At 28.0% G+C, this 13687-nt stretch overlaps 1 protein-coding gene across 4 annotated transcripts in view; it reads left to right on the forward strand.

Annotated features, from left to right (window-relative positions):
- The first annotated feature begins 1755 nt into the window (after window positions 1-1755).
- LOC107446164 (xaa-Pro aminopeptidase 1) overlaps window positions 1756-13687 on the forward strand; it is a 58859-nt gene continuing 46927 nt past the window's right edge. For 3 of the 4 annotated variants that reach the window (XM_043039350.2, XM_071183646.1, XM_043039352.2), the window contains exon 1: window positions 1756-1874. In XM_043039350.2, coding sequence (XP_042895284.1) covers window positions 1832-1874 — 43 coding nt within the window. In that variant the 5' untranslated portion in view covers window positions 1756-1831. The remainder of the gene's footprint in view (window positions 1875-13687) is intronic. The other variant, XM_071183645.1, reaches the window with a different exon arrangement.

The raw sequence follows: 13687 nt of genomic DNA on the forward strand, positions 1-13687 counted from the left end.
ATCTTCCTTTCTATTCTAGAGTTTTAAATAAGAGAGAGACGTTGAATTTTATTTCCAAGTCAAGGGGTGAAATTGTGTTGATTGTACTTCTCTCCTAAGTTCCTATTATGGGGACGCATAATAGAATGGCCATTATAGTTACTAATTTTCTGAATCTGGTAATAAATTTTTTGGAGTTAGCTTTTGACTGTCTTACAAAATTTTCCGCTGTTATAATAAAAGTTATTATTAAAGATTATGTTCAAATAGGAAGATGGAGAAAAAAAATTTAAAAAATTTGTCTAAATGTGTCAATTTAATCATTACATTTGAAAATTTAGCAAATGTCTTTTTATCTCTTAAAAAATTATTATAAAATAATCAATCAATTAACAAAGTTGAAGCAGAAGGAAAATTGTTCCCGTAATGGAAGCCTTTGCGCCAAATGAGTTTCAATGAAATGAAAGCTGATTGCTCACCTAAAAAGGTGACTATAAAAGTCCAAGATATCCTTATGCGCCTATTTCATTGGCCTAGAGCAGGGATGGCGAACCAATGGCAAGCGTGCCCTAAAAGGCACGCGACACAATATTTTTAGCACGCCACCCATCACAAAGTTCACTATGAAGCATATAACAATTAAATTAAAATTCACAATAAATTGAAACAGAAAATAAACAATTTTTAACCAAATAATTAACAATTAATGACAAAAAACAATTAATAAGCATAAAAAACAAGCTAGCAACTATCAAAAAATTAACAGTAATGCTTGAACTAACATCTTACAACCTAATATAAGTTATTTGTCATCTAATCTGCAACAACAGAAGTCACACTGATGTTACTTTAAGTTCAATTGCGCATATAACTGAGACAAATGTATTATATTTCAAATGTATGCAAATAATGTATGCAAAAAAAAAATTCTTATATTTCATAGTAAATAAAGAGTTTTGAGTTGATAGTATTTAGTATTATTATTTTCCCAATAATCACGAAGTTAAAATTATTTGACGGCACGTCTATGACCTCATTACACAATTTTTTTTTAAAAAAATGGCAAGCTGGTGCATAAAGGTTCGCCATCCCTTGCCTAGAGAAACGTATGGTCAACTAACATGAAACCTGCCCAAAATCCATTCAACTTCCGTTGTACTAACTGACTGACACAAATAAAAAAGATACAATAAAGCTAAAGTTTTAAAAAAATATATTTATAAGTTTCTTAAAGGGGAATAAAAAAGAAAAATTTGTTTTTGTTCATACCCAAAAAGAAAAAAAATTAATGGTGCATCACTGCCGTAATAAATGTCTATCACCACCAGAAGCACCGACGTATCCTAAAATAATACTCAGTACGTTTTTGAGAAGACAAAATTAAATTATTTCTAGTAAATTTGTTTCTTATAATTTAATTTTATTAATTTGAAATATAATAATAATCTATTTCGGTTTAATTCACTGGCTGATTGAAAGACCGTGGCTAACTTTTTTTTTATTATTCTTTCAGTTTAACCAATGGCACATTTAGAATAAAAAAAATTAATCGCGGAAACTGTTTGAAATAGCCTTTAAGGTATTCATGCAAAATCGTTTTCAATTGGAGTGAAATTAAATAGATTTCGAGAGAGTTTAACCCGTCAAACGAGATGTAAAGTGAAGTAATGAAAGAACATCTGTGTATGTTTGGGTTTCTTTTTCATTCCACTTAAGTAAGTAGAAAGGCGGGGCGTTATGACGTTTCTTAAGTGGCACACGCGCGCGCGCAAAAAAAAATATGCACACATGGCTAGCGAGCGAAATACCTTGTCACTGACACTGAAGAACAGATTGGAATAAAAAAGTTGAAATGTTTTCTCTCTTTCTGCTATGCGGAACAATATTAGCCTCTGGTAGGAATCGATTTCTTATTTACATTTTGTTGCATTAAGCTCATTCGAATTCAAGTTCTAAAATATTAGTAGACTAATTAATTATTGGTTTAGGCGTACTATAAAAATCAATATTAACATATTAACGATCTTCTTTTTGTACCGCGGTGTTGTTAACTAATTTAACGTTTTCTTCTAATGAACTACTGCTTCGGCTTTTTTAGAAATAAAGAAGATGAGTATTATTTTTGTATCAATTAAATTGATTTTTTTCGTGGTAACTTAAATTAATTTAAAATCGTATACATATATAGGAAGCTTCGTATTAATTATATTTTATTTTAATTATAATGGATACAAATTAATTGCTCAACCAAGATAAATATTAATCATGTAACTACTATTTACTTTTTTGAAAAATAATATGTACTCAATAAGTAATGGTAACAATATGCATTTATTTTTTTTTCGCCTTCTTTAAATGAGAATTTAAATTTTTGAGGACATAAAGTTTTGATCGTTAACGCTTTCTAACGTTAATGCTTTCTAATCAATGTGCAGCATTTAAAGTGCCCAATCACATTAAAAGCAGCAGCGGTTGAAACTAATGCGTTACTTTTCTCGTAGCTGTACTAACTTTTTTTCTTCTTTTGTACTTTTTGAAAAAGTAGTAAAATAAATAGTATGGTAGAAAAAAATAGTTTGTATCAATTCCTTGAAACTACTTCATAACGTCAGTTTAAAGGAACAAGGTTCGAACGCAACTAATTTTTCAAATGCGATTGGTGCAGATCTTACGCGAATCAATCAGCTGACAAAATGAAATGTTGCTGTAATAAGCTTCAGTTACCTTACGCTTTGGACAATTTGCTAAACTACTAATATTTCCTAACTTTCTACCTTTTCTAGAAATAAATATTTGAAGTCAATAAAAAAAAACATATAAAGTTGAAGTTTTCTGAAAAAATTAATAAAAAAAATTGGTTCTTTTATTATTTTAAACCTTTGTTTACAAATTGTATATATATGTATATATTTGTAAAAAAGTAGTTGCAGTTAAGTACAAAAAAATTTAACGGTTACGTAGTTTCAATTTCAGAGTGACGTAGGGGTCGAAATTTTAATGTCATAAGTTCAGTTAATGTCAGTTTTAAAAATCAAAAATGCTACTGTAACTAGCACATCAAATATGAAGAGAATTATCTTAATTTTCTCATGTTAACTTCTGATTTTTCTGTCAAAAAAGACATATTGGATAGATTATTTTTCCAATACATTAATTTTTTATTAGTTGTGTAGTCACGAGGAAAATTGAAGTGCAAGTAAAATTGAAAAGTGGTAGTAAAATTGTATCATTGCATTCGATTGGTGGATTGGATCTAGGCGGACTAACTGTACATCACAGGCAAATTCGAGTAAGATTTCAGCCATTCCGATTTGCACTTAAATTATAATTCAAATGCTGTAGAGCATTACATANATTAATGTGACTGGACTGTGTATATATATATATATATATATATATATGAAAGAGTGGCCATCAAACCTGCCTGTAAATGCCTGAATTAACGAAATGTTAACACAGGTGGGCATTGGAAATAAATAAAAAATATTTATTAAATGCTACATAAGGCTGTGGAATTTTTAAATGCAAACTTTGCATTTATTAGAGTATTATCTAACCGTTTCTGCTACTCAGGATTTCTAAAACTTTTAGCTGATGCTCAATTCTTTTCGTGTGTACATTTATGTATATAAAATATCGATATTTTGCTTCTATAGAGAGTCACAATACCAAAGTAACTTCAGCGTAATATTTTTTCATTGTTATTTATTAAAGCGATTTAATTCACTTATTTTCTTTCTTCTTAGTTTTGTTTCATTGTTCCATTGTTGCATTTTTTATGCCACATTCTTACCAATAAATGACTGCATTGAAGCTTACAAATCACTCTTTTTACAGTTATCTATGTCGTTATTTTTTTTTTATATCAAATAAGCATATATTTCTTATAATTATGGGTAAATTAATACTGTAATAATTTAAAACGATGGTGATGTCTAATTCTTTTTTTTTCCTTCGATGAACTTATGTATCGAAACATACAGAAGTACGAGCTGGTTGCATCAAAAAAAAAGAAAATTTTTTTAACTGATTTCAAAATACACTATGACATGACATTTTCGACTTTTATCCTCTTTCCATATTTTTTTTTTATTTTAAGAAACGGATGAACGGATTCTGTTTTGATTTAAATGACGTTAAATGTGATAACTCATCATTTTTAATAAACCCTAGCAACAATTTTACCTAGGCTCCAGTTGGGCTCAAAATTGACTCAGTATGGATCCTACAAGAACATACATATATTGCGGTGCCTAGATTTTTTAATATTGGTCCTAGAATATAAGGCCTATATGAACTGAATGAATATAAAATATCGGGTGAATCTGACAATTCTATATAGGGCCGACATATGCTGTAAAGTGGCTGTAAGATATCGTGTGAATCAGATAATGCTATATAGGGCCGACATATGCTGTAAAGTGGCTGTCAGATATCGGGTGAATCTGACAATTCTATATAGGGCCGACATATGCTGTAAAGTGGCTGTAAGATATCGGGTGAATCAGATAATTCTATATAGGGCCGACATGTGCTGTAAAGTGGCTGTCAGATATCGGGTGAATCAGATAATTCCATATGGGTCCCAATATGGAAAAAATAACCGCCCTTTGAACCCTTATTAAGACAAGATTCGTGAACATTGGTCCATTGAGGGCCAAAGTTATTTTGCTGTCTACTAGGGAAGATTTAATCTCAGGTAGACAGATGAAAAAGTTCAATAAGAATTATTTTTCTGTTACACAACCAGTGCCCCTTATCAAACAGCAATCAGTCTGTTACTTTTACATACGTTTATTTATGTATTTATTTTAATGTGTGATAGTGCTTAAGGTTAATATGAATTATTGAAAACCTGAAGTTACTAGGACTATGAAATCATGTTAAGGATAGTCGGTAGGGCATAATATCAATAATGCTAAAACTGCCCTTTCCTGATGTACCCATTCTAAGAAACTACTTATGATATCGCTTTGAAACTTTTTGGAGGAATTTGAGATTATATCAGTTGCATGCTACGATAATGTTTTAGCGTTAACAGAAATACTTTTGAGTTATGAAAGCTTTCTTTTTTTAGCTCAAAAATGATTAAACTTTTTAAAAAATTAAAAGTTTTCAGCTAATAATATTTTGAAAAATTTTCTGCCCAAGTATTATTGAAAAATTTCTGCCAAGTCTGTATTAACAATTATCATAGTGCAAATATGTATAGGTAAATATTCTAGGAATAAAAAAAACTGAAACAATATCTTATTAAGATGCTGAGAAAAGGTACGTGGAGAAAGGTCCAGTTTTAGCTTATATATGCCTTACAGACTCCCCTTAAAAAATCTAGTAAAATTCAGGGAAAATGAAAAAATTTTGCTAAAAACCTAGAAAAAAAAATTAAAATTTTCACGTTTTTCTTTTCTTTTCTAAGAAAACCTTACCTTTCTTCCGAAAATTCCTTTGGATTTCAATTTGTTCATAAGTTATTTTAATTTTAAGTACTTTTTATTCCACTAATTTCTCTTTCTTTCTTTTTGATTTACATAACTTGAGTTTGCATTATATTTTGCTTCGTAGAAACTATAACACTTAGAAACTTAAAATTAACAAACATGTGCAACAAAAAAAAGGACTGGAAGCACGATTGAATAAAAAAAAAAGAAGATTAACATTTGATAATTATTTCGAGAATTATCAACTGTTAATCTTATAATAAACAATGCAACTTTGTATCCCGCAGAAATGCACCTGCAGAATTGAAATTTAAAGTGCTGAAAGAACCATTTTTACTTACCTTTTTTAAAAAAAAATTTATCTAAATTAGCTGATGAAAGAAAAATTAAATCAGTCTGGTTTATTTTAACGTTAGTAATGCGTTTTAAGCATTCAATGAATAATATTATATTCTAATCATGTCACTAATATGCCTTCATTACACAAAGTTACGAAATAGCTGTACGACAAATAAAAAAATAGCAGTTAAATCTTCCAAAACGTTATAAAAACTGAACACTATTTTCAATTTGATCAAAAATTTGTACTATCCTACTCCATTTACATTTATCAAATAATATATTTGTATTACATAACTTATATTTATTTACCGTCGGAAAAACTTATCTCATCTTCATATTCGTTCACTCATCAGTTTTTCTATCTAAGGGTTATATCTGCCATATCATCCATTCAAAAGTGCCGACTTCCTAATTTCTTTCTTAATTATTTTAATTTCCTGTTACATCTTAACACAATGCATGCTGTTGTTTAGAGCTTTCATCATTACATATAATAAAAAGAAAAATATATACAATATTAAAAAAAGATTGTTGTGTAAGACACCGAGAAAGATAAATTCATTGATTATTGACGTGATATTAGCTAATTTAAACAAATGGGAATCTTCAGCTTTTGGTAGATGTTGAACAGAAATTTTTTTCACAGTTTTTGCATGATTCTTCAAAATTTTCTTAATTTACCTTTTGCACAAGTTGACTCTAAGTCACCCCCCGTTGCCAACTATGAAATAACAAATACTCTAAATTTTAAAGTTTTTTCATTTAAATATTTAGCAACCGCTGTATTCAGTGACCTTCGGGCATTGTATGGCAGTTGTGCAAACATCTAATTTTGCTTTGTAAACTTTTAGTTGTTGTGTTGGTTTTTCCCCCTTCTTTATCTTTTATCGTTGAAAGATTTTATTTAAAGAAAAAAAACTACTTGTTTTTGAAGAGTTCTTTATTGGAACCCTTTTGTGGAATACTAGCCTTTGGATATGAGACTGGAATCCTTTTGTGGAATACTAGCCTTTGGATACAAGATTGGAATCCTTTTGTGGAATACTAGCCTTTGGATACAAGATTGCAATCCGTTTGAGGAATATTAGCCTTCGGTTACAAGATTGGAATCCTTTTGTGGAATACTAGCCTTTGGATACAAGATTGGAATCCTTTTGTGGAATACTAGCCTTTGGTTACAAGATTGGAATCCTTTTGTGGAATACTAGCCATTGGATACAAGATTGGAATCCTTTTGTGGAATAACTACTAGCCTTTGGATACAAGATTGGAATCCTTTTGTGGAATACTAGCCTTTGGATACAAGATTTGAATCCTTTTGTGGAACTAGCCTTTGAATACAAGATTGGAATCCTTTTGTGGAATACTAGCCTTTGGATACAAGATTGGAATCCTTTTGTGGAATAACTACTAGCCTTTGAATACAAGATTGGAATCCTTTTGTGGAATACTAACCTTTGGATACAAGATTGGAATCCTTTAGTGGCATACTAGCCTTTGGATACAAGATTGGAATCCTTTTGTGGCATACTTGCCTTTGGATACAAGATTGGAATTTGCAGATCTAGAAAAATCGTAATTTTCATTTCAAAGTATCACTTTAAAAATTCATAACAACATTAAACAACGAAATAGTTTTTATTTCAATTTAATATTTTATGATGCAAGATTATGAATGGTTGATCCAAGTTTATTTTTAAATTGTCTACGAGAGTCTTGCACGTATTCCATTATTTTTACAGAGTTACAAGAACTTTTCAAGAAACAAAATAAGCATATCTAATTTTTTTGTTTTAATTTAATTTGTATTTTTACTCCATAGATACATTTTCTTTTAAATTTAATATGCCTTTTACTCCATAGATTTATCTACTTGTTAAATCTTATTTTTATGTAATTAAATTTTTCTACATAATTGTTATAATCATTCTTGAAATTGTCCCTATTCCTATTTTAAACAAGTTGTGGGATCAGAGCTAAAATTTATGCAATGAAAAGACCAAAAAAAAAAAAAAAAAAAAAAAAAATTTTTTTTTTCATCGTGTCAACATAGACTTAATTTTCGATTTCAGCGGGACAAAATTTAAACCTCATAATTTTGCTCGGTTATCTTTCCAAATTCATTCACAAACTGTTTTATTTTTAATTCTTCTTTAGTTTTCCGTAATTATAAACTTGTTACATGTTTTTTAGCTCCAAAAATTAATTCACAATGGTGCGAAAAGATAATTATTGATATTGTTTTAGAATTTTAAATATTTCTTTTTTATTTATATGTTGACTGAACACAGTTTCACTTAAAATTTATTATAAAAGTGAATATAACTTATTAAAAAGTAAATATAAATTAAAACTTTGAGTCAGGGATCATGTAGGCTCCTCAATTTCGTGACCAACAGCCTGATTGTAGATAAGAGGTCAGCATTGAGTACAGGCCGCCTTTACTTCCCAACCAAACTGCTACCCATCGATTCAAAGCTGGGTGGACCTTAAGCCGCCACTGGGAATAGAACCCCAGTTCTTCAAAATATCAGTTCAGTGCCTTAACCACTGCGCCAAAAAAGTAATTTATTAAAAACTAAATGTAACTTACTTAAAAATTGTGAGACTGTAACTAAATATTTTTGTCATAAAATGTTGCATAATTTAGGAAATATCAGGTTTTTACAGGTTTAATTAGGTTTTTACTTCATAATGTAAAAAAGAAACAGCATTTTTAATTTTAAGACTTTCATTTTGAATAATAATCAAAAGACGTAACAATATTTAAAAAGAATAGCAAGATGAGATAAAAGAATAAACATTGCTGGTAAATACCGTTTAGTAAGGTATAAATATACGTTTTATAGATAAATGCGGAGAGCCAAAGATATCTGAATTTCCTTTGTTTACTAACGACTAAATCATAAGACTTTTCCGTTTTTCGCTTCAAACGGTAAAGCCACAGTTATCTTTTTATGCTTTAACATTTTACTTTTTCCTACATTCTTATTTTTATTTGCTACTTGATCTCCTAAAGATATCTTTGCATATCTTATCACATTATTTCAAAGAAATCGCATTATAAATTCAAGTCTTTAAAATCAATTTATCTTTTTAAGTTCATTCTTTTTTCCTGGTTGCATAACAAGAAGTTTTAATTTGTTTCATTTCTTACATTTTGTTTCCTGTTTATTTTATGACATTTCAATCATTTAAAATTTTGACATCAAGAAACTGGTGAACCATATCGATAAAATAATTAGTATTTATAACGATCAACGGTCAAGACCCCGCTCTATTTATTATTATTTATTTTCTACCTACACCCAAAAAATAAAATTAAAAAGAATTGAGATCAATAAATTTACCAAAAGTAACTTTTTTTTTTAAATCCAGAAACTGTATTAAATCCATATAAGTAAAATAAAGTATGCATAATAGCAAATAACACTTAATTTAATTTTAAAAAGTATATTAATATTCCATTTACTTCTCATTAAAAGTTGATATTAACTTACGAAAATATTCACTTAAGTTTAAAATCCCCTTTTACCAATAACAGATCGGAAAAAAGAACTAATAAATCAAATGTGAGCTGTTTAAAATTCAGTAAATGTTCAGGATTATCTTAAAATTTCAGAGTGGCGCAGATGTAATATTAAAGTGGTTGAATTGAAATATTATTTAATCGTTTGTTTATTATTGTTGTAAAATCTTATAATTTTTTTTTAAGTTATATTCTTAGAGTATATTTAACTGAAGTACAGAGATTTGAAGAAAAAAAGAAAAAAACTTCATCTGCTGAATATTATTAACTTATTATTAATTTATAATTAATATTATTAATTTATAATTAATATTATTAATTCATAATTAATATTATTAATTTATAATTAATATTATTAATTTGTTAATTATTATTAATTTAACAAATGATTTTTTAAAAATAATTCATCTATTTGAAATTTAAGAAACATTTTAATATGTGATTGTTAATAAAAAACTTTTATTGATTTCTAATGTTATAAAATTTATTGAAAATATATCGCTGTGTTAATACGTTTCAATTCGCAAACTTAAATTAATAATTTCGCCATTTTGGTGTGTTTTGTTAAAAATGTAAACTTGCCTAAGGTGTAAAATATAATTTAGCTTTTGTGGACTGTAGCGGATACTTAACAACTAAATATAACTCAGTTATTTAAAAAAAGCACTCCTCTGAATCAGCCGATTAGCGGCCATGGATCGCAATTTCGAGACCAAAGACTAATGCTGGCAAGGTGGTCAATATTAGTCATCCTTACTTCCCAGAACAACTGGTACCTTTGAATCTGAAGTTTAATAACTTCAATACAATATTTTATAAGAGCAATATGAATTTTCCTAAATTAAAATAAAGCAAAGTAGATTTATTTACTGTATTTACAAAGCAAAATAATAATAATCATGATTTTGCTCTCGTTGTTTTCTGCATATTTACCAAAAAAAGAAAAGAAAATTTCATTAGTAAAAATTAACTATAACAAGATTTTAACTTTTTCCTGTAAAAAAAAAAATCAATTTTTTAATTTTTTATTTATTTATTCATTTTACTGTATGTCGTCTATTTCCATCTTTAATTTTTACACAAATCCTTTAAACTACGCACATTCTAAACATGTTTTCGTAAAAAAAAAATTTAAAAAAACGTCAAAGAGATAAAAGATTTTAATTTTAAAAATAATGGAATTTGAACCACTGCATTTTGAAATTTCACTGTATAAATTTCTACGTTTCTACTTATTATTATTATTGAAGTTGGTTTATGAACAGTAGTAAATTTTTCTTATGAAAGTTGTTTTTTTTTCTTTTTCTTTTTTATATTGCTTTTTGAATAGACGCTGACCATTCCAAATGTGGGAATTCGTGGAATTGTCCGAATGGTCAAAAAGTATTTATTATTCAACTGGCGACCTTGAATCATCTATTCAGACCCTTTCAAATAGACCCCTAAACTTTGTAAAGTGCTTTCGAATTGGAATTAATAAGCTTTTTATTTCTCTACCATGTAATCTACATTTCGATTTTATTGTTCCTGGCGGAACTCCCCTTCCCCTCCTCCAAAGCTCTACATCTAGTTTAAGAAATTTCCTAACTATACAGACGTCTATAATCTATGGATTAAAAGAACTCAAAGTATATTTTATTTTCGTCAAAAATTACAATAAAATTTTTTTTTTTAAATTACCACAAAAAAAAAAAAAAAACATTTGTTATTTGTTCAGATTGTTTGTTAATTAAAGTTTTTTTTTCTTCTTTTCATTAAATAGTACGTCTTCACATTCTGAAGGAAATTATCTTTGGATCTTCTGAAGGAAATTATCTTCTGGATTTGGATTTTGGTGTTTTCACAATTGTGTGCAAACAGCTAACATAGCTCTAAAGATAGGGCGAAATATACGAAAAGTAAAATTAACATTACGGGGACCAAACCTATACCGTTCTCTGGATTAAACTATTGGGGCCATATTTTTCACATTATGGATGCTCCCCATGATTTAACGGTTAAGTATCCAAATCCTTCGAAAAACTGTATCTTTATTTAACGAAAGTACCACTTGGCGTCTGATTTCGTAACTTAAAATGTCGCCTGTACAAATGAATTGCATAATTAAAATTAGACCTAGGAGTCATTAAGATATTATCTTAGTAAATGATAAAATCCTATAATTAGAGCAAAATTTTAAAGGTGTTCTATCTTTTATGGTGCGTGTTATGCAAAAATAAATTACAAAATATCTAAAAATGATGTCATTTTTTTAAAATATTGATTAGAATATCGTTCAAGGGTGTTTCTTTCCGAGTGTGATGATTGAACACTGGTTATTGTTCGATTCAACCTTTTACATGAAATACACTAACTCCTATTGATTGAAAAAATGTAAACCCTTTTTAGTCGGGTATGTGTATATTGACATCATCAAGGCGAATTAAGAGGGCGCACTTACATCCTCCGAAAAATCCAATAAATTGAAAATTATATTTTACTTTTAAATGTTATGAAATTTTCTTGTTTTAAATAATTTATAATAATGCATGTCATATTGATTTCCCTGCAATTCATAAACTGAGAGCAAAAGTTGTATTTTTAAATTAAATACTTTAATTACTAATGTAATTTCGTAGTAAATTTTTTAAAGTAAAACATTTACCCTCCCTCTAAAAATCCAGTAAATTAAAAATTATATTTTGCTTTTAAATATTATAAAAAAAAATTTATTTTGAATAATTTAGAATAATGCATGTCATATTCCTTTAACTGCAAATTGCTTTCACGTCAAATTCTTTCTCGAAATTCCGGTAAACAAAATTTAATGATTGATGATCAAAATAATCTTGCGGGTAACTGTGTTGGACAGAGGATAGGATCAAATCTTTCAGAATTGGTATCTTTTGAGATCCTGAAAACTTTTAAACAAATAGATACATACTTGGTACCTTTTTAAATTACAGGAATTTTAACAAATTTTATTTTTATAGTGCAATCGTTACTTTTGTAATCCGAAAGATTTTTTTTCCACGTTGCCTTTGTTTTCTTTTACCCTCTTTTACTTAAAAACATTGTTATTTAAGAAGAGTATTTTTTATTAATGGGAATTTTTTTTCCGACCAGCTGCTTTTGAAAAAGGTACCAAATGTTTCAGTTCTAACGCAAATGACAGACTGTACAAGTATTAAAATACGTAACACCATTTACGAAAGTTTCAATTACTACTTTTCAAAGTATTTTAAATTGTTATTTTTCAAAATATTCCTTTGAGGACAGCATTTCTACATTCTACAATTTAGTAGGAAAATTTCATATTTAATTGCAAGAAGGCTAAAATTAGAATTGCAATTCTAATTTCATAATTCTAAAATTTGAAATATAGCAGATAACAACTCTTGAGTAAAACAATCTCGGAAATATTTAGACAAAAATATCCTTTGACCTGGACGCACAACCCGCTAATTTTGTTGACGAAAGTGAGAAATGGAAAATTTTGATTTTCCATTTCTCACTTCGTCACTTTCGTTTCAACTTGTAGAATTTTTTTTTCTTTCTAAATTTTACATTTTTTCTAACCTTAACAAGCTAACAAGGAAACAAAACTGAAAAGAGAAAATATATAATAGAATGAAATAAAAAAAATTATAACTACCTTTAAGTTGTCTAAAAAGGAGAAAAATAGAAACATACAGCACTTACTTCTATTATCCCCTTTCCATTACCGAAAATTCCCCCCTTTTCTAAGTAATACATCCAGCGTTTTCTGTTTTAAGTCTGACAAAAATAAAACTATTTCGTATTAAATTTTTATCACATTTTATTAAATTTTATTTTTCCGTATTAATTATTTTTTAATAATTTCATTATTAAAAAATTTATTTTAAGTTAAAACATTTGGAATAAATGCTGAAACACAATTTTCTATTTACCAACGTGGCTTAAATATAACTTTAAAAAATAACTACATTATTCTCAGAGCCTTAAAGAATAAATTTTAAAAAAAGCAATCATATAATTATTTTTTTTTCTATTAAAAACAAACAGAATTAATTACTAATAAAATATGGATGTATTTTTGACACAGTCATTATTTACAAAACCTTTTTTCATTAAAAAAATAGTTCCTTTTAATTACTCTGATGCCGAGTGAGTAACGAGGTTCATTTAAAATATTTTATTGATTTATTGAAATTACATACATTTGCTGACTTGTGTGCTCAATATAGGCTTATAAGTCATTGTCAAGTAGAAAATACAGATAGAACAATTCAGAGAAAGACATCACAAAGTTCATTTAAAATATATCCTTAAATTTGGGGAGAAAAAGAATAAGTTCTTCAATTTCCGTTTCACCTCACTTTCCAGCGCATGTCAAAATTTCCATCCATTGTCTGCTTTAATTACTGTGTATTCC

The sequence above is a fragment of the Parasteatoda tepidariorum genome, chromosome 7 (genome assembly GCF_043381705.1).
Source record: "Parasteatoda tepidariorum isolate YZ-2023 chromosome 7, CAS_Ptep_4.0, whole genome shotgun sequence".
Classification (NCBI taxonomy): Eukaryota; Metazoa; Arthropoda; class Arachnida; order Araneae; family Theridiidae; genus Parasteatoda; species Parasteatoda tepidariorum.